Source organism: Bos taurus, chromosome 11, assembly GCF_002263795.3.
Source record: "Bos taurus isolate L1 Dominette 01449 registration number 42190680 breed Hereford chromosome 11, ARS-UCD2.0, whole genome shotgun sequence".
NCBI classification, from domain to species: Eukaryota; Metazoa; Chordata; class Mammalia; order Artiodactyla; family Bovidae; genus Bos; species Bos taurus.
Window position 1 is genome coordinate 13,722,977 of NC_037338.1, and position 19,306 is coordinate 13,742,282.

Genomic DNA, 19,306 nt, shown 5'->3' on the forward strand with positions numbered 1-19,306 from the left:
CCCGGCAATCCCACTACTGGGCATATACCCTGAGAAAATCATAATTGAAAAAGACAGATGTACCCCAATGTTCATTGCAGCACTGTTTACAACAGCTAGGACATGAAAGCAGCCTAGATGTCCATCAACAGATATAAACAAGAGTATAAGCAAGATATAAGCAAGAATACTGGAGTGGGTTGCCGTGTCCTCCTCCAGGGGATCTTCCCGACCCAGGGATCCAACCCGCATCTCTGTATTGGCAAGCGGGTTCTTTACCACTAGCTCCGCCGGTAAAGCCCTGTACATACACACAAGGGAATATTACTCAGCTGTAAAAAGGAACAAATTTGAGTCAGTTCTAGTGAGGTGAATGAACCTAGAGCCTGTTATATAAAGGAAAGTAAGTCAGAAAGTCAGTCAGTAAGTCAGAAAATATCATATATTAATGCATACATATGGAATCTAGAAAAATGGCACTGATGTACCTATTTGCAGGACAGAAATAGAGACACAGAGAATAGACTTATGGACACAGTAGGGGAAGAAGAGTGGGACGAATTGAGTGAGTGCACTGAAGCATATACTGTACCGCATGTGAAATAGATAGCTAATGGGAAACTGCCGTATAACACAGGGAGCTCAACCCCATGCTCTGGGACAGCCTAGTGGGGTGGGATGGGGTGGGGGCTAGGAGGGAGGTTCAGGAGGTAGGGGACATATATATATACACTTATAGATTCATGTTGCTGTACGGTAAAAACCAACACAGCATTGTAAAGCAATTATCCTCCAATTAAAAAAAAATAAGTGCACTTAAAGTGGTCAATTATGAAAATATGTGTAAAAATTAGTAGCTTTTTTGTATTTTAACATATAATAATGTATGTGAAAATATGAGAGGAAATAATCCTATTTGTAAATGCAACAACATCATAAAGTTTTAAGCAGACGCCCTTTAAAGACAGCTGTAAAATTTTACCAATAGACATCAGAGAAAACCTTAAATCAGTGAAGAGCTATAATTTATTCTTGGTTAAAAGCTTCAGTAGGGTAAAGAGGCTTGCAAGTTAATCAATAAACTCAATGTAATTTCCTCAAAAGTGGAGCAAGATATAAGGACTTAGCAAAATGTTCTTTCAGTTGAAATTCAGAATGACTTGGAAAATCCTATAGTGATTACCACCACATGGTAAAGTGTGATAAGGCTTTAGTCACTGAAGGGAGGGGCATTAGTCCAGAAGGGACAGGCCAATCAGAGCTACAGCTTAAAGAGTCCAGAAATAGACCCCAAATACATGAAAATTTAACAGGAGAAACAGCCATCTTATAAATCTGTGGGGAAAGATAGACTCCTAGCCCTGTGGGAAATGAACCTAGGGTGGCTTGCTGCTTTTTCCTTTCAACAAGATAGATCCCTCCTTTGCCAAAAATTTATACATGAAAAGGAAATTAATATAGAGATTTAAAAACATAGATTAATATCCTTGATGCTTCTATGTTGGGAAAGACCTTGTCAAGCATGGCAGGAAAGTCTGAAATCATGATGACAAATATTGACAGTTATGATTACATTAAAATTCAAATTTTACATTTTTAAAAAACTACCTCACCCGCCATAAACAAAACTAAAGACAGTATGGGGAAAATATTTGCAACATCTGTGACAGTCAAAAGATCGATATCTTTACTGTAAAAGGAATAAATCAATATGAAAAGATAAACATCACAATAGGAAAATGAACTAAGGACACAGTTTACAAGGGAAGATATTCGAGGCCATTAAATGTAATTAAATATCCAATCTTACTAGTAATCTAAAAAAGAACAAAACAAAAGTAGAAGGTTTTACTTTTAACCTGTCTGACTGCCAATGAATTTTTTAAAAACCTCAACAATATTCATGGTGGGGAAAGGAGATGAGAACTGGGAACTCCAGCACAATTGGCAGAAGTGCAAACTGGCTCAGTGTCCTGGGAAGATGGACATGATGAATATATAAAAACCTTTAAAATAAATATGTAAAAACTGTGCACCCTTTGACTCAGTCGTTTTCATTACTAGGCATTTATGTTAACTGCCTAAAGAAAAATGTGTAAAATTGCTCATTTCAGGGTTGTTTATAATATTTTGAAATTAACAAAAGTGTCTTCCAGTGTTGGTTAGAAAAATTGTGATATGTACATTCACTGGCATATTATGCAGTTGTTTAAGGTCGCTGTGTATTTATGTTCAGTAACATGAAGAAATCTCCAAGACGAATTGATGAACTAGAGAAGCAACTTTTAAAGCTGATTATGTAGTAATACTTACAATTGCCAAGATATGGAAGCAACCTAAGTATCCACTGATGGAAGAATGGATAAAGAAAAAGTGGTGCATATATATATATATATGGTAGAACATTATTTAGCTATGAAAAGAAAGAACTCTAACCATTTGAAACAATGTGGATGGAACTTGAGGGGATTATGCTAAATGAAATGAGTCATACAGAGAAAGACAAATACTGTATGATCTCATTTCTATATGGAATTGAAAAAAAAAAAACCAAAACCAGAAAGTTCAAACTCGTAGATGCAGGGAACAGATTGGTAGCTTCCATGTGTGGGGCAGAGAGAAATGGGTAAAGGATCAAAGGTAAAAGCTTCCATATATAAAATAAGTAATCCTGGGGGTGTAATGTACAGCATGGTGACTGTAGTTATTAATACTGTGTTATATATTTGAAAGTTGCTAAAAGAGTAAGTAGATCTTAAAAGTTCTCATCACGAGAAAAACTATTATAACTATGTAAGGTGCCAGATGTCAACTAGATTCATGGTGATCATTTCGCAATACATACAATTTCTTTTTAACTGAAGTATAGTAGCCATTCCCATATTCTTGCCTAGGAAATCCCATGGACAAAGGAGCCTGGCAGGAGTCCATGGGGTCACAAAAGACCTGGACACAATTTAACGACTAAAACGGGACACAGTTGATTTACAATGCTGTGTTAGTTTCAGGTGTATAGCAAAGTGATTCAGTTATGCATAGAATACATACAAATATCGAATCACTGTGTTGTAGATCTGAAACTAATGTAATGTTACATGTCAATTATATCGGTATTTTAGAAGACTGCTTATATGGATCTTCCCTGGTGGCTCAGACAGTAAAGCGTCTGCCTACAATGCCTACCATGTGGGAGATCTGGGTTCAATCCCTGGGTCAGGAAGATCTCCTGGAGAAGGAAATGGCAACCCACTCCAGTATTCTTGCCAGAAAATCCCATGGATGGTGGAACCTGGTAGGCTACAGTCCATGGGGTTGCAAAGAGTCAGACACGACTGAGCGATTTCACTTCACTTATATGGTACAGCCCCATTTATATAGTGTTTTATATATTATATATATATTATATTAATTATATAGTCTGTATATTTACATATGTGCATATGTATATGTATGCTTAAAGAGATGACTGAAAGGATTTTTAGTGGTTGTCTCTCAGGATGAGATTTTGCATAAAACCCATATTTTCCTTATGTTTTTTTTATATTGCTTAATTTTTCTACATGGCTATGTATTTTTTTGTAATCCACATAATTGTTAATGCCACTTTAACTTAAAGAAAGATGACTGGTAGAGCTGAGAATTATCCCAGCAGCTGCTGAGATTCCTGAATGTTCATTCTAAGTAACATTCTAAGTAACTCCAGCCCACCTTTGAGGGATATATGGTCCTTCTTAGGAGATAGGGATGTTCTCGAGTCAAATTCAGGGTTCCCAAGAGAGAAATAGTCAAGAAACTTCAGAGTTGAGGAAGGGAGGGCTACTGCTCGAATCAGCTGGGAAGCTTTTTGAAGTCCTGTAGCCCAGATTGTACCAGTGTCCAGTGAAATGGGCAACGCTGGGGTGAGCCCGGATAGCCATATTTTCAAAGCTCCTTTGTGATCCAGTGTGTTGACAACTACTGGGCCAGACCCAAAGCTGGAGCTCTGTCTGGTCCACAAGATTTTGGTGACTTTCTCACCCCTGATCAAAGGGCTTGCTGGAGTGAAGGAAAGGAAGAGTTGGGGGACCACGACAGGGAACAAGTAGAGAATCTGCCTGTAATGCGGGAGACCTGGGTTCAGTCCCTGGGTGGGGAAGATCCCCTGCAGAAAGAAATAGCAACCCACTCCAGTATTCTTGCCTGCAGAATCCTGTGGACTGAGGAACCTGGTGGGCTGCAGTCCATGGGGGTCACACAGAGTCAGACACGACCAAGCAACTAACAATTTCACTTTCTTCCAGAGGTGTGGCAAGGCCTGGGTTGTATTTTATTATGGAGACTTTGGGTTAAACTGAGTCCTTTAGATGGAAGGGGGTGAAGTGTGTGGGCTGGCCAGCTGGCATGTTATTGACCATTTTCCCTACCTTAAGTTGTTCTATTTTTGTTCTTTTCAGGGTTACAGAACAGGCTACACCTACCGCTATCCCTTCGTTCAAGAGAAAACCAAACACAAAAGTGAGGTGGAGATTCCAGCCACGGTCACTGCCTTCGTGTTTGAGGAGGACGGCGCCCCGGTGCCTGCCCTGCGGCAGTACGCCCAGAAGCAGCAGAAGGAGAAGACCCGCTGGCTCAACACGCCCAACACCTACCTGCGGGTCAACGTGGCCGACGAGGTCCAGAGGAGCATGGGCAGCCCTCGGCCCAAGACCACAGTAAGGAGGGCAGAAGGGGCTCCCCTGGGGAGACTGGGGTCAGAGGAGAGTGCCCGGCCTCTGTGCAGGCTAAACCACTTTAAAAGAGGAACAGAGCAGACCTCCCCCAGGCCTGAGCTAGTCCTGTCTCCCCTTAGGGCTTCCTACTGGGAGTCTGGGAGCAGCTGCTCATGCCCACAGAGCAGATCGCCTGTTTCTTGTACCTCTGTGCTGAGTTTCTGGGTCCAGAGCGTGGCTCAACAGGTCACTCTCAGCTGCATGAAAGCGTTTTGCTCCCACATCCAGAAGGGGCTTCCTGGAAGTTTGGGGGATGGGTATCCAACATTTGAACTGACCATCTGATGCAAAACCAGGAGGGAGGTGGGTACTTGCTTCTATTACATTGTCCTCTCCCATTATACCCTTTTCTGTGGACTTGCTTTAGGCATTAATGTGTTGAAGAGACCTGCCCAGAGGTTGAATTTTTACAAAGTTTATGCTCTTTCCCTCTCTCTCCCTCACACAAACACCTCTGACCCTTAATTTGATTTTCACTATTTACTTTATAAGTAGCTGGCAGCCAAATAGAATAGCTCTTCATTAAAAATTGAAACTATCCACAAGTCCTCTTAAAACGCGAGTGGCCGGCTGTCTGTCGAAACTGGTCACTGAGGCTCCGTCCCTCCTCTTAAGTGTTATTTATGGCTGTTGATCAGGGGCCTTAGTTTGGTTGCTGGGTCATCTGCTGCCCATCTCTGCTCTGGGAGACAGACATCCAAGTGCCCCAAGAGTAGGGAATGTGTTTGTCTAGGCTTGCTGACCTTCCATGCAGGCTGGTCAGCTCAGCTCTCCTGGGGTGGACCACTGGGGTGGACGGTGAGCTGTGTGCCTTTGTCTTACTCACTGGGGCTTGTGTGTGTTCAGTGGATGAAGGCTGACGAGGTGGAGAAATCCAGCAGTGGCATGCCCATACGGATCGAAAACCCAAACCAATTTGTGCCTCTCTATACTGACCCCCAAGAAGTGCTGGACATGCGCAACAAGGTGAGGTGTAGCTAACTGCCTCCCACTCTTCTCCCGCAAGGGTGTAAGGAGGGGGCGTCCGCAAGGGTGTAAGGGGGGGGTGTCCGCAGGATGTGCACAACTTTCCCCAGGTGCCTCTTATGGGAAAGAAGAAAAGAAAGCATTAGTCGCTCAGGTCATGTCCAATTCTTTGTGACCCCATGGACTCTGGCCCACCAGCTTCCTCTATTCATGGAATTCTCCAGGTAAGAATCCTGGAGTGGATTGCCATTCCCTTCTCCAAGGGATCTTCCTGACCCAGGGATTGAACCCAGGTCTCCTGCATTGCAGGCAGATTCTTTACCATCTGAGCCACCAGAGAAGCCCACATGGGAAAGAAGGTATCATTTATTGGCCATGTTCCAGGCACAGTGCTAAGTGCTGTGGTTTTTTCATCGTGTGTAAACATCTAAGAGAGGGCTGCTAGCTTCAGACAGTAGATGTGTCTAAGAGGCCCCCAAATTGAATTTTTACAAATTTTATGCTGTTTCCCTTTGGCTCATTTTCAAAATTGCAAAATCCTTTATATTTATTTCTCTACCTTGGCTTTACAGTTCCCTCACTTATTTTCTTCATGTTACTTTAAATACCTAAATTGTAACAGAACCACCTCCAGTAGGTTAGGCATGCTCTCAGAGCAGTGTTTCAATGTGTGCGCCTCTGAAATGCAGATTTCTGGCTTACCCCCAACCCTCCTCCCACGGGTTTGAGATTTAACATATATGAGGTGTCCCCCTCCCCCAGAAATCTGTAGTTTAAACCAATTCCTCAGGGATTTTATAGGAATATTGAAAATTGAGAATCCCCCTCAAGGATCTACCATGCCTCTTCATCTCTTACAATGACCTTCTTAGAGTTCATGAGAATCTGGTGTTTTACATCAACTACTCATTCCCTGGAACAGCCATGGAGACTGTCTCAGAGTGGACGTGATGTGTTACTGTGTTATGTTCACACCACACTGGGCGGCCTATTAAGTACGCCCTGCTTCTGGACTGCTAGCTCACTCTCCCCTCCCTTTCCACACAGATTCGAGAACAAAACCGACAGGATGTGAAGTCGGCAGGGCCCCAGTCCCAGCTGCTGGCAAGCGTCATCGCAGAGAAGAGCCGAAGCCCGGTACAGGAGATGCTGCCCCCGCCTGCAGGGGGAACGAGTTTGCCTTCTGGGTCTGCAGTGCCTGGGGCTGGGCGGCAGGACCCCTGAGCTCACATATGCCCACCTTTCCCTGTGCTCTTGGGCGCTGGTGCTTTTGCTGCAAAATGGATGCTGTGAGGACTGAGGACAGTGTCTTATCGCCCGCTGTGGGCCCCAGGAAGGCCGGGAGAGGGGTGGGGGAGCAGCCCAATCCGCCCACCCGCCTGAGTGATACGGCTTCCCTGGTTCCTCTGTGGAACTCCCGTCTGCCCTCTGCCGGTGCTCCGCAGGGTGGGCTCGCAGGAGCGTGGCTGGCCGCTCTCAGCGGCTCTACAGCTGCCTGCTCCAAATGGTTCTGTCCTCTGTGCTTGAATATGGCATCATCAGGCCATACCTCTGAGAGGATGCCCACGTGCTCTCAGAGGGCAGACGTGTATATAAGGACGGGTGCTCTGCGGGAGGGGGAGGGCCAGTGAGTTGCCTACAAAACCCACATGGAGTTAGAAAATACAAAGTTGTTTCCATGCTTGAGATAGAACAGTGTTTGTGTAGTGCTTAGTGAAAGGGGTAAAGGTCAGAGTTCTGGCTTGTGTTGGAAATCATTGCTGCTCATTGCAAAGTCACAGTGGCATCTTCCTTAGCAGTAAGGGCCGGGCCGGGTGTGTGGAGGATTCAGGGACCATTCCTCTCTGCAGAGCAAACTAATGTCATGATTGCACATGGGGCTGCAACTCACAAGATGGGTGCCCATTGGCAAGGGAAGTGTGAAGGTCATGCCATCCCCTCCGCCCCACCCCAGCTCAGCCAAGAGGAGGGACATCAAATGTGCTACAGCATCAAGGATAGTCATACCTGCCCCATGATATTGGGGGGAGATGAGAGTTCAATACAATGAGCAAAATTATTAAAAACTCTGCTGTTTATACCGAGTGCTCTCCTTGGAGTCCCTCTTCTTGGGATCTTGTTGGACTCTCTTGTGAACCCCATAATTGATGGGCCCAGTGCTGCCCTTCTTTTGAGAGAAGCCCAGGGCCCATCATCAGAATACCTGATGGGCCAGAAACAGATGGCCCGGAGTGCGTGATGTGGGCCAGCTGCTCTGGCTCACCTTCCTTGGGCTTCACTTTCTTTGGCTCCTCAGCTCCAGAGCACTGTATCCCCAAAGGCCAAGAGGAGGATGCTGAGTTAGGATAAAGGGATAAAGGGCTGTGGGGTCTGAATATTAGTCCCTGTCCTGGGCGAGAGGGGTCAAAGGATTCCTGGAGCTCACACAAGGCCCAGCGGTGAGCTCTCCAGAGCCAGGGGCTCCCCAGAGGTGGTGAAACACAGTGATTTTGCCAATGTCCCTGCGGGGACCTGCAGAGCAGGCAGGTTGAAGATCCAAGATTCAAGACCTTAACTTCCTTGAATTTATGACTGTGTGCACAACAGAAATAACAGTTTGGACTGAGAATGCTGGAGTCATTGTGTGTTTTGCATATGACTTACTGCTGTGTGCTATGTGGCTTGTCCTGCTGCTGGGAGAGGAGGGGTGGTGGGTGGGGAGTGGCTGGCTTGAAGTTGGTTGAGCCAACGCTTTGCTTGCTGGGTTTTGGCTGGCTGACTGTGGGCCACTGACTGTATTTGCATAGTGACAGCTTGCAAGTGTCCACAGGAGAGATTGCAATAAAGGTGCATCTTCCTTCTCCTTGGGAGCAGCCTTTGATTTTATTTCCGGGGCAGAGGGAGGTACCCCTGCATTCATCCAAGGCCCTGAGCTATTGCTAAGGAGCTGCTTGTCACGCTGTCCCTAGCAAGACCAGGGGCAGCCACATGAGTCTGAAAGGAAGCTGAGGCCTGGGCCCCGAGCGCGGCGTTCAGAGGGCAACACGCTCTGTGATTAACTTTCAGTCCACAGACAGCCAGCTGATGTCCCAGGGCCAGGCGGATGCCAAAGACGAATCCGAGGAGATGGCACCCAACCCCTTCAGCCAACTCACGGACCAGGAGCTGGAGGAGTACAAGAAGGAGGTGGAGAGGAAGAAGCTGGAACTGGAGGGTAAATAACCCTGGTGGGGGGTCAGTGCTTCAGGACCTGCGGGAGGGAGGGGAGAGCGTGGGGCACTGGGAAGGCAGCAGAGCAACTGAGGCCGTCACTACCCCCTGCCGCGCCCCCCAAGCAGCAGGACCCACTCCTTCCTGCCCACCAGAGCCCCCAGGGCTCCATCCAGGCTTCTTTGCTTTGTTTTCAATCTTCATTTGCTTCTCTGTGTCTCTTCTCTCTCATGTCTTCAATTTGGCCTTCCTGCCTCATCACCAAACAATATTCTTATGAGCATAATACTGTTATCCCCAATAATGCCCCTCATGGCTCGTGCCTGGCAGTGGTTACATGGTGCTGCCATGACCCCACTGATGCTCTCACCTGGGAAGAAGAAGTTAATCTGTGTGGTGCTTACTTAGAGTAGCACCATATAAATATGGCCTAGGTCAGTAAGCACCAGACAAATGTTAGTTATAATAATATGATCATTATTATAGTGATCACTGTTGTTAATGGATCTGGTTTGGTATAAACCTGGAAATCAGAACTGTCAGCAGCCAAGGCCTTTATGTCAGAATTTCAGTCAAGCCCATCTCTCCATGCTGACTCTTGAGAGCTTGTTCATGCCTTTGTCCCTTCCTGGCAGAGTTTCCCTTCTTGGCTACCTTATTCAATATTGTCTACACTTCAGGCTCCATGGCAAACTTCTCTCCATCTAGGAAGCCTTCTCTGTTTCCCTCATGATCTGTCCCTTCTCTTTGCTCTAGATGCACTTGGGGTCTGAGACACAGGACTTAGCTCTTGATTTTGTCCACCAGACAAGATGATGCTGAAAGCTCAGCTTCTCTCTGCACCAGTGCAGAATCAAATCTCAGAGACAGAGTTTTGGGTGAAGTAGATAGGAATAGCTTTACTGTTTGGCCAGGCCAAGGGGGCAGCAGTGGGCTAATGCGGTCACAACCGTGTGTTCCAACTTGGGGAAGATAGTGAGAAATTTTGTATTAATTGTCCAAAGAGGGCATGATCAGCTCATGGACATTCTTTGGATGGGTTGGTGGTGTGGTAAGTTGGAGTCAGCATCGTTAGTCTTCGGTTCCAACTGATCTGGGATCTGCATGCTTGTGGGCAGCATATCATTATTAATCATTACCTTCTTCCACTTGGAGGGCATTTCACTATCTGCAAAATAGCTCAAAGATATGGTTGTGTGTATCCTCTGATGGGCCTTGCCCCAAGGCTGCTCTTGCTGTTTGTTTCTCCCTTGGGAGAAAGGGACCTCCTGTCCCTTTGATAATTAACAACAGCTTGAATCTCCCCATTGGAACTCAGGGAAGATCATGGAGGTTGAATGAAGGTAGCTTCCTATAGTCAAAGAAATGGGGGACAGAGAGGCCTTGTGCCCAGGAGTCCCACAGGCCCCTGCATGGTATCAAAGGCTTTTATTCCCTCAGGGAAGGACCTTCTTCCACGTCCCCCTCCCCACCCAAAGTCAGCCATCTTCCTGGGCACAAAGGCACTGGAAGAACCCTTGCCAGCTTGCTTGGAGTTCTCACGTGCCAGTCGAGGAAGTAGATGGAAAAATATAGTGCTTTTTGTCTCTAGAGGTTGTTTGGACTGAACACGTAAGTTATATAAATAGTATATGAGCTGCATACACATAGTGGGCGGGAATTCCCCTGCAGTCTTGCATCCACATCAGGGGTAATATAATCCATCCGAGGATGTGATTTGATGGAGGAAACAGAACCGGACTCTGACTCCTCCCATTTGCCTCGCTCAGAGTGTAGCAGACGTTTTAAAAAGTGTGTGTGGGGGTGGGGGGATGGGGAAGCAGGTGATTCCAGTTAGGAGAAATAAGGACCAAGTAGAAGAAAGCATTGCCTTAAAGCACTTTATCTGCCCATATCTCCTCTGCCTGACCTCTGTCCTGAGTTGGTTTTCTGTGTTTTCAGGAGAGAAGGAGCCGGTCCCAGAGGAACCCGGCTCCCCTGTGAAGTCTGCACCTGCTTCTCCAGCTCAGAGCCCAGCCAAGTCCGAGCCAAAGAGCCCTGTGGGCTCTCCCTCCAAATCTGTGGATGGTGAGTTGAGCTGAAGCGCTCGCTGGCAGGGAGGAGGCACCTCCACAGACCGAGAAAGGGGTCTACATGGAGTTGTGCACTGCAGCGCCTCTACCTTTTGACACATGCTGCCCTCCTACCAGAAACTCCTTCCCCTCTGCTATTTCTAGGGATCCTGAAATAGAGGTTGCCAGTTTTAAGCCTGTTCCATTCACAGGCTGTGACAATACACCTTATGGGTATAGCCCGGTCTAAGCAATGCTGAGTACATTAATGATTGGCCCATAGCCTCCTCGTCTTCAACTCAGGCCAGACTGGCTGGTGGGCCTTTCTAGATGCAATAGCCCAGTGCTTAGATTCTACTGTGCACAGGGATCACTTAGGCATCTGGTTAAAGTGAAGATTAAAATGTTAAAATTAAGATGCAGTAAGTCTGGGGTGGGACCTGAGACCCTGCATATCCAGCAAGCTCCCAGGTAAGGCTGATGATGTCGCTGTCGACTGTGACTGTGCATTGGAATCACCTGGGGAGCTTTACAGTTCCTGACACCTGCCAGGGTCCTACCCCAGTGATTCTGAGTTCAGTGGTCTAGGAGTGGGGGCAGAGGAGTGCAGCCTAAAGTGATAAGATCTCTTTCCAGATGAGTCTAATACATAGCCCAGGTTGAAAACAGGAGATCCGCCCTGGGTGTTCTTTGGAAGGAATGATGCTAAAGCTGAAACTCCAGTACTTTGGCCACCTCATGCGAAGAGTTGACTCATTGGAGAAGACTCTGATGCTGGGAGGGATTGGGGGCAGGAGGAAGAGGGGACGACAGAGGATGAGATGGCTGGATGGCATCACCGACTCGATGGACGTGAGTTTGAGTGAACTCTGGGAGATGGTGATGGACAGGGAGGCCTGGCATGCTGCGATTCATGGGGTCGCAAAGAGTCGGACACTACTGAGTGACTGAACTGAACTGAACTGAACCCTAAGATTAACCCTAAAAACCCAAAGGAGAAAAGGAAAGATATACCCATTTGAATGCAGAGTTCCAAAGAATAGCAAGGAGAGATAAGAAAGCCTTCCTCAGTGATCAATGCAAAGAAATAGAGGAAAACAACAGAATGGGAAAGACTAGAGATCTCTTCAAGAAAATTAGAGATACCAAGGGAACATTTCATGCAAAGATTGGCTCAATAAAGGACAGAAATGGTAGGGACCTAACAGAAGCAGAAGATATTAAGAAGAGGTGGCAAGAATACACAGAAGAACTGTACAAAAAAGATCTTCACAACCCGGATAATCACGATGGTGTGATCACTGACCTAGAGCCAGACATCCTGGAATGTGAAGTCAAATGGGCCTTAGGAAGCATCACTATGAACAAAGCTAGTGGAGGTGATGGGATTCCAGTTGAGCTATTTCAAATCTGGAAAGATGATGCTGTGAAAGTGCTGCACTCAATATGCCAGCAAATTGGGAAAACTCAGCAGTGGCCACAGGACTGGAAAAGGTCAGTTTTCATTCCAATCCCAAAGAAAGGCAATGCCAAAGAATGCTCAAACTACCACACAATTGCACTCATCTCACATGCTAGTAAAGTAATGATCAAAATTCTCCAAGCCAGGCTTCAGCAATACGTGAACTGTGAACTTCCAGATGTTCAAGGTGGTTTTAGAAAAGGCAGAGGAACTAGAAATCAAATTTCCAACATTCCCTGAATCATGGAAAAAGCAAGAGAGTTCCAGAAAAACATCTATTTCTGCTGTATTGACTATGCCAAAGCCTTTGACTGTGTGGATCACAATAAACTGTGGAAAATTCTTCAAGAGATGGGCATACCAGACCACCTGACCTGCCTCTTGAGAAACCTATATGCAGATCAGGAATCAACAGTTAGAACTGGACATGGGACAACAGACTGGTTCCAAATAGGAAAAGGAGTACGTCAAGGCTGTATATTGTCACCCTGCTTATTTAACTTATATGTAGAGTACATCATGAGAAACGCTGGGCTGGAGGAAGCACAGGCTGGAATCAAGAATGCCGGGAGATATGTCAATAACCTCAGATATGCAGATGACACCACCCTTATGGCAGAAAGTGAAGAGGAACTAAAAAGCCTCTTGATGAAGATGAAAGAGGAGAGTGAAAAAGTTGGCTTAAAGCTCAACATTCAGAAAACGAAGATCATGGCATCTGGTCTCATTACTTCATGGCGAATAGATGGGGAAACAGTGGAAACAGTGGCTGACTTTATTTTTCTGGGCTCCAAAATCACTGCAGATAGTGATTGCAGCCATGAAGTTAAAAGACACTTACTCCTTGGAAGGAAAGTTATGACCAACCTAGATAGCATATTGAAAAGCAGAGACATTACTTTGCCAACAAAGGTCCGTCTAGTCAAGGCTATGGTTTTCCCAGTGGTCATGTGTGGATGTGAGAGTTGGACTATAAAGAAAGTTGAGCCCTGAAGAATTGATGCTTTTGAACTGTGGTGTTGGAGAAGACTCTTGAGAGTCCCTTGGACTGCAAGGAGATCCAACCAGTCCATCCTAAAGGAAATCAGTCCTGAATTTTCATTGGAAGGACTGATGCTGAAGCTGAAACTCCTATACTTTGGCCAACTGATGCGAAGAGCTGATTCATTTGAAAAGACCCTGATGCTGGGAAAGATTGAGGGCAGGAGGAGAAGGGGACGACAGAGGATGAGATGGTTGGATGACATCACCGATTCAATGGACTTGGGTTTGGGTGAACTCCAGGAGTTGGTGATGGATAGGGAAGTCTGGCGTGCTGTGGTTCATGGGGTCGCAAAGAGTCGGACACGACTGAGTGAGTGAACTGAGCTGAATAATACCGTCCACACCTCCCAGATCATGAAAGTGTCTTTAATGAGCTTCTGGAATCACTGTGGGGAATGAATGCTCCTCCCCTGGGTCCCCCGGGGCCCTCACCAGGGAGGCCTGGAGCCCATGCAGATGGTACCAGCTGGGTGGCCTGATGGAACCTTCCCCTTCCTGGGTAGAATGGCCAGACATGTGGATGCTGCTTGCATACCGCAGTCCTGAGCTCCTTCTTTGAGTTGCTGCCTTGACCACAGGCCTAGCGCTGCCAGAGGAAACCCATCTGCTTGAGGCCAGAGCCTGAGTGGATGTCCCATGACTGTGTCCATCTGTCTCATCATGGTGCTGTCAGCCTGTATGCAGTGTTTTCCTTCCTCTTCCCATTTGTGCCTTCATCAAAGGAGTTTCCTCTGATTCTGAATACCTGTCTCTGTCAGAAGTATAGGGATGCTGTTTACTAACTTACTCCAACACTCGCAATGTGGGGAGGGAGGAGTATTGCAAAGGAAATAGATTTCTCCTCAATTTTTAATTTGCAGTTCACAACCTTGCCTTTGGGAGGTTTCCTGACTATAAATGCCATGACCAATTCCACATGTGCTGTACATGGACTAGGCTCCATCTAAGATAGATGTACTCATGCACAAACACTCTTGTATTCACACAGGGCACACCACCCACAAGCAACAAGCCCCCACAGTGAATGAACTGTGGGACCAGCTGCTGGGTACTCCCCTCTGGCAGTTCCTGTGGCTTCAGGAGCACATGTGCAGCCCATTCCTAATGCATGGGCCCATCTAAGGAGCCCATGATGTCTTCTAGGGCTGGAGGCCAGAGCCTGAATGACCTTGGGGCACAACCGCCAGATCTGGATGCATAGAGCACCCAGCCTGACTGCTGTCTGCAGCATCCTTGCAGCCAACTGCAGGAAGGCAATGCCACTGAGAGGAGGCTTCCATTTCAGCTCTTGGGAGCCCCTTAGAGCAATTTCTGCTGTCCAGTGGGACAGAGGACAGGAGGAGGAGGATGTAAGGGGTGGGATCACTGCTTTCCCACTGGCTGAATTCCTGCTTTTCTTTGACCCAAATCTGTGCTCCATGGAGAGGCACACCCCAGTTGAGTTGTTAGAAGAGACTTCCTGAAATAGAGTTGGGGAATGTGGACCTCTTTGGAGCCGACCTCATGTGATGAGGCCCAGTTGGAGCTGTCTAGGGTGACTGTTGTGAGGTGGGGCTGGGTGGCTTGGCCATGCTGCCCGATGGCTGGCCCAGCTTCTCAGGGTGACAGGGCAAACACTCCAAGCAGCATCTGCACTTTCACGTGTAGCTCAGCTACTGGGTCAGGAATGGCTTTTTCTCCATCTGTCTCCATACTCTCAAATCCTCTTGTGCTAAATCACCTCACCATCACTCTTCCTCTGTCTCCTTGACTCCTACCACTCAGCGTCTCTGAAAGAGGCTTTCAAGTCCTCCTTCCTCACCTCTGCCATCTCTGTCATCACCTTCTCTTTGACCAGCTCCTGACTGTCCCTGCCCTGCAAACTCCATCCCCCCAGGAGCACTGGCTATCCCCGCAAAGAAATAGCCATCCATTTGACATTAGAAGATCAGCCCTGTCACTGACTAATTTAGCCATCTCAAATAAGTTACTTAAAAACACTAAAGAATGGGGAACTAACATGAATCCTTGCCTTTCCTAATTCACAGCATCGTTATCAGGATAAAAGGAGCTCCTAAATATAATGGGATCCGGTCCTGTGTTTTCATAAATGAGCTCTCACTGTGTACTGTGTTCCCAGGGTGGTGAGAGATACTATAGTGCTTGCTGTTTTAAGTCACTAAGTTTTGGGGTGGTTTGTTATGTAGCAGTAGATAATTATTAAATCATAGCACTTAATGAGAACCGGTTTATGGAAATTAGTTCTTCTGTGGGTTGACTAGGCTCAGCGGGATGGTTCTTCTGCTCCACTATTGTCAGCTGGGGCTGCAGTCATCCGGGTGCCTGACTGAACTAGAATTTCCAAGATAATGCACTCATATGTCAGGTGCCTTGGCTGGAGTGGCTGGAAGGCTGGGCTCAGCTGGGACAGTGGAATGGCTGGGCCTCTTTGTCTGCCTGTCTCTGTCTCTCTCCATGTGATTGTAGGTACTCTTCATGTGGCCTCTCCATCTACCTTCCCATCAAGGTCGTTGGACTTTATACATGGTGCCTCAGGGCTCCCCAAACAGAAGCTAACAGAAGCTGCTAGGCCTTCTTAATTCTTCAGCCTGAGGCTGGTTAGTGGCACTTCCTTTAATGGCATTTCCTCTAGTGGCACTTCCTCTGCATTCTGTTGCTTCCTCCAAGTCACAGGGCCATCCCCTACTCAGTGTGGGAGGGGGCCACACTCAAGTATAAAATTAATATATTGGTAGTAGGTTTAGAAAAGAGCAAGATCATTGTCAAATGTCAAGGGAGGCTTGAACCAGACCATGGGGAGATATATGCTTGGACTGGCAGACAAGAGTAGAGTGAGCTTTCCAGGGAGTGGGCATTTCCGGGAGGGGACACTGGAGGACTGAGAGACAAGTGTTTGGATGTTGAGGGAAAGTGAGAAATCCACTCTGAGAGGTAAGTACCCAAACAAGCTTGGCATCCCCCTCCCAAAGCACCTTTCTTCCTCCTCCAGCCTCTGCAGGCCTTTCAGCTCTTTCCAGCCCATGAGGGTGTAGATATTATCCCTGCCTGCCAAGCCCAGTCTTTCTCTGAAAGAGAAAGAGCACTCTCCCTACTCCCTTTCCTCTTCCTCCTGCTTCCTGACCACCATCCTTGGATAGACAACCCCCTTTTCCAGCCTCTACTTCATTCCACCCACTCCCACATCTGTCTCCTACTCCCAGAGCTCCAAGTGCCCCATCTAGGAGAGAAAGCCAGTGATTCTCCTTAGGGGATGTGAGAAGGTGAGTTTCTATCTGCTTCTAGTTGCTGGGGCTCTTCCCAGCCTGGTCTTCAAATAGCTGAAGACTCATCAAGTTCTGATCTTACCTGTTTTGGGCTTTTAGCAGAGGAGGGATCTGGACTCTCAGAGCTGGTCCTTGATGCTTTTATTACTGGGGCCCAATAAGTATTTCTAGAGCCCTGTTCTGCCTCCCCTTCTCTTGGCCAGCCACACCCTTCAGTGTTTTTGGTTTCCTCCAGTTGAGGGAGTGATGACCTTAATTTGGAACCTGACTTCTCCAAGGCCTTTTGCCTCCCGACCCACTTTGTGATTCTGCTGCTCCCCGAGAAATTCATCATGAGAAAGCTCTGTATACTGCCAGCATGAGAAATTCTGGCAGTATACTCAGCATGGTCTCATTTTCTGGATGGGGAAGAAGTACCTGGGTGTGTGCTCCTAAAGCAAGACACAGCAGAGCCTGTGGCTGTGGATGAGGCTGCTGGGGTGGGCAGGGATGAATGGTGCTGTTGGAGTGAGGCTGCCTGTTACCACCAGGGCAAGAAGTAGCACATGGACAGAAATGGAGAGCCCTCTAATCCACAGTTGTGTTCATGGAGCTAGAAAGCAAGTAACAAAGTCATCTGAGAGGGTGAGACTTGAGAAACATGACCTCATGGGTCACCTCAGTGAGGGGCCATGAAAGGAACAGAAGTCCAGGGGATTGAGAGTGGGGACAGAGGAAGAGGTTCAAGAGGTAAAGGCCAGCACACAGCCTGCTCTTTGTTTACATGGTTGGCTCAGGCTGTGACAAGTAAGAAAGATGACAATGTGTGGTGTTGGCTTGGTTGGAATAAAACCATTCACATGTTCATTTGTTTGCTGATGCATTCAACCATTCATGGATTCCACAATCACTTTTTGAATACCTCCTATGAGCTAGTTACATAGATAATTAAACACAGTCTTGTCTAATTTATTTCAGTTTTGAGGGAAGGGATAGACATTAAAAAGAAGTGATTGTTGTATATTTCTGTGATGGAAATTTGTACAATAGGGGCCAAAAGGAGTGACACATTCTACCTGGAAGGAGGGACGGGATCAGGAAAGAGTTTAAGGGGAGGGTAAGACTCAAGCTGATTCATTGTGTGGGTGAAGGTTGGGGACATGGAGAAGATAGAGAAGGGCAGTCCAGGCAGAGGGAAACAGGCTGTGAAGGCAGAGAGAGGTCCAGGGACAGAGGGTTGATGAGGCCAAAAGCAGGTGAGGAGAGGAGAGCCGTCAGGGGGAAGGTTGTGTCTGGACTGCTTTCCTGTGTTCAAGAGAATGGCCAGTGATGACCATGGGAATGCATGGGGGGAGAGCAGACCATAAGGGCCATAAGAGTCAAGGGCTTTAGAGGGCTTGGTAGGTGGGTGATGGCAGGATGCGAGCCACACAGTAGGAAGATGGGAGCCAGGGCCAAGGCCCTCAGTACTAAGAGAAGACAGTCCTCAGGAGTTGTTGGAGAAGACATTGGTTTGCCCAGAGAGTTAAATTAGCCCATTCTAACTGTTCCCAAATTTACCCTGCTCTTCCATGTAACCAGAAATTTCTTCAGTCTTTACCCTGAAAAGAACCCTAGCCCTTTCCCAAGATTTCTGTTTTGTCCCACTCTGTAAATGACCAGCCCCACCTTCCCTAGCTATCCCTCCCAGTTACACACATGCACACTCACATGCGCATTCACACACATACACTCATACACATGAACATGTACACATGTGTTCAACACATGCACACTCACACATGCATACCATGTGCACACTCACACACTTAGATACACATGCTCACACATATGTGCATACTCACACACATGCACTTTCACATGTATACATGCACACTCATGCACACACAAGCACTCGTGTGCACTCAGGTATAGACATGTGCACACACATGCATAATGCATATACACATGCACTCTCACGCACACACACTTGCACACTCACAGAAGTGCAGACACATGCATACTAACACCCAGTCACAATCACAAATGTGCACTCATGCACACACACACACATATAGGTGTGCACTTACACGCATACATGTGCACACTGACACAGATACACATATTCACTCATATGTGCACACTCACACATGTGTATACTCGTACATGCACACATGTGCACATTTCACACATGCACACATGCACACACAAGCACTCATGCACTCACATACAGACACATGTGCACACATGCATAATGCACATGCACACATGTGCACTCTCACACACACTTGCACACTTACTGAAGTGTACACTCACACACATGCACACACATGCACATTAACATCCAGTCACCATCACACATGTGCACACATACACAGGTGTGCACTCACACACATGCACTCTCACACACAGGTACACTCACACGTCTCAGTTTCACACAGTATAAAGGCACTAAGCTGGGACAGCAGGAGGCTGCAGTCTGTCCCCTTTTAGTACTTTACTCAATTTTCCCATCGGTAAAATGGGGAGGAGCGAGATGATCTTCACATTCCCTTCTACTTTTCCAAGTCTGTAGTTATAGAGTCTTCCTTCCTCCCTCCCCGCCCATGCACTTCAGAACTTGCGTGGGAAGCAGGGTGGGGTGAG

General features: G+C 46.9%; 1 protein-coding gene across 2 annotated transcripts in view; it reads left to right on the top strand.

Moving 5' to 3' along the window:
- Positions 1 to 19,306, top strand: part of ADD2 (adducin 2) — a 125,718-nt gene that overhangs the window by 99,386 nt on the left and 7,026 nt on the right. For both annotated transcript variants that reach the window (XM_005212528.5, NM_001099009.1), the window contains 5 exon segments: positions 4,413 to 4,670; positions 5,574 to 5,693; positions 6,741 to 6,830; positions 8,739 to 8,886; positions 10,824 to 10,949. In XM_005212528.5, the coding sequence (XP_005212585.1) occupies positions 4,413 to 4,670; positions 5,574 to 5,693; positions 6,741 to 6,830; positions 8,739 to 8,886; positions 10,824 to 10,949 (742 nt within the window).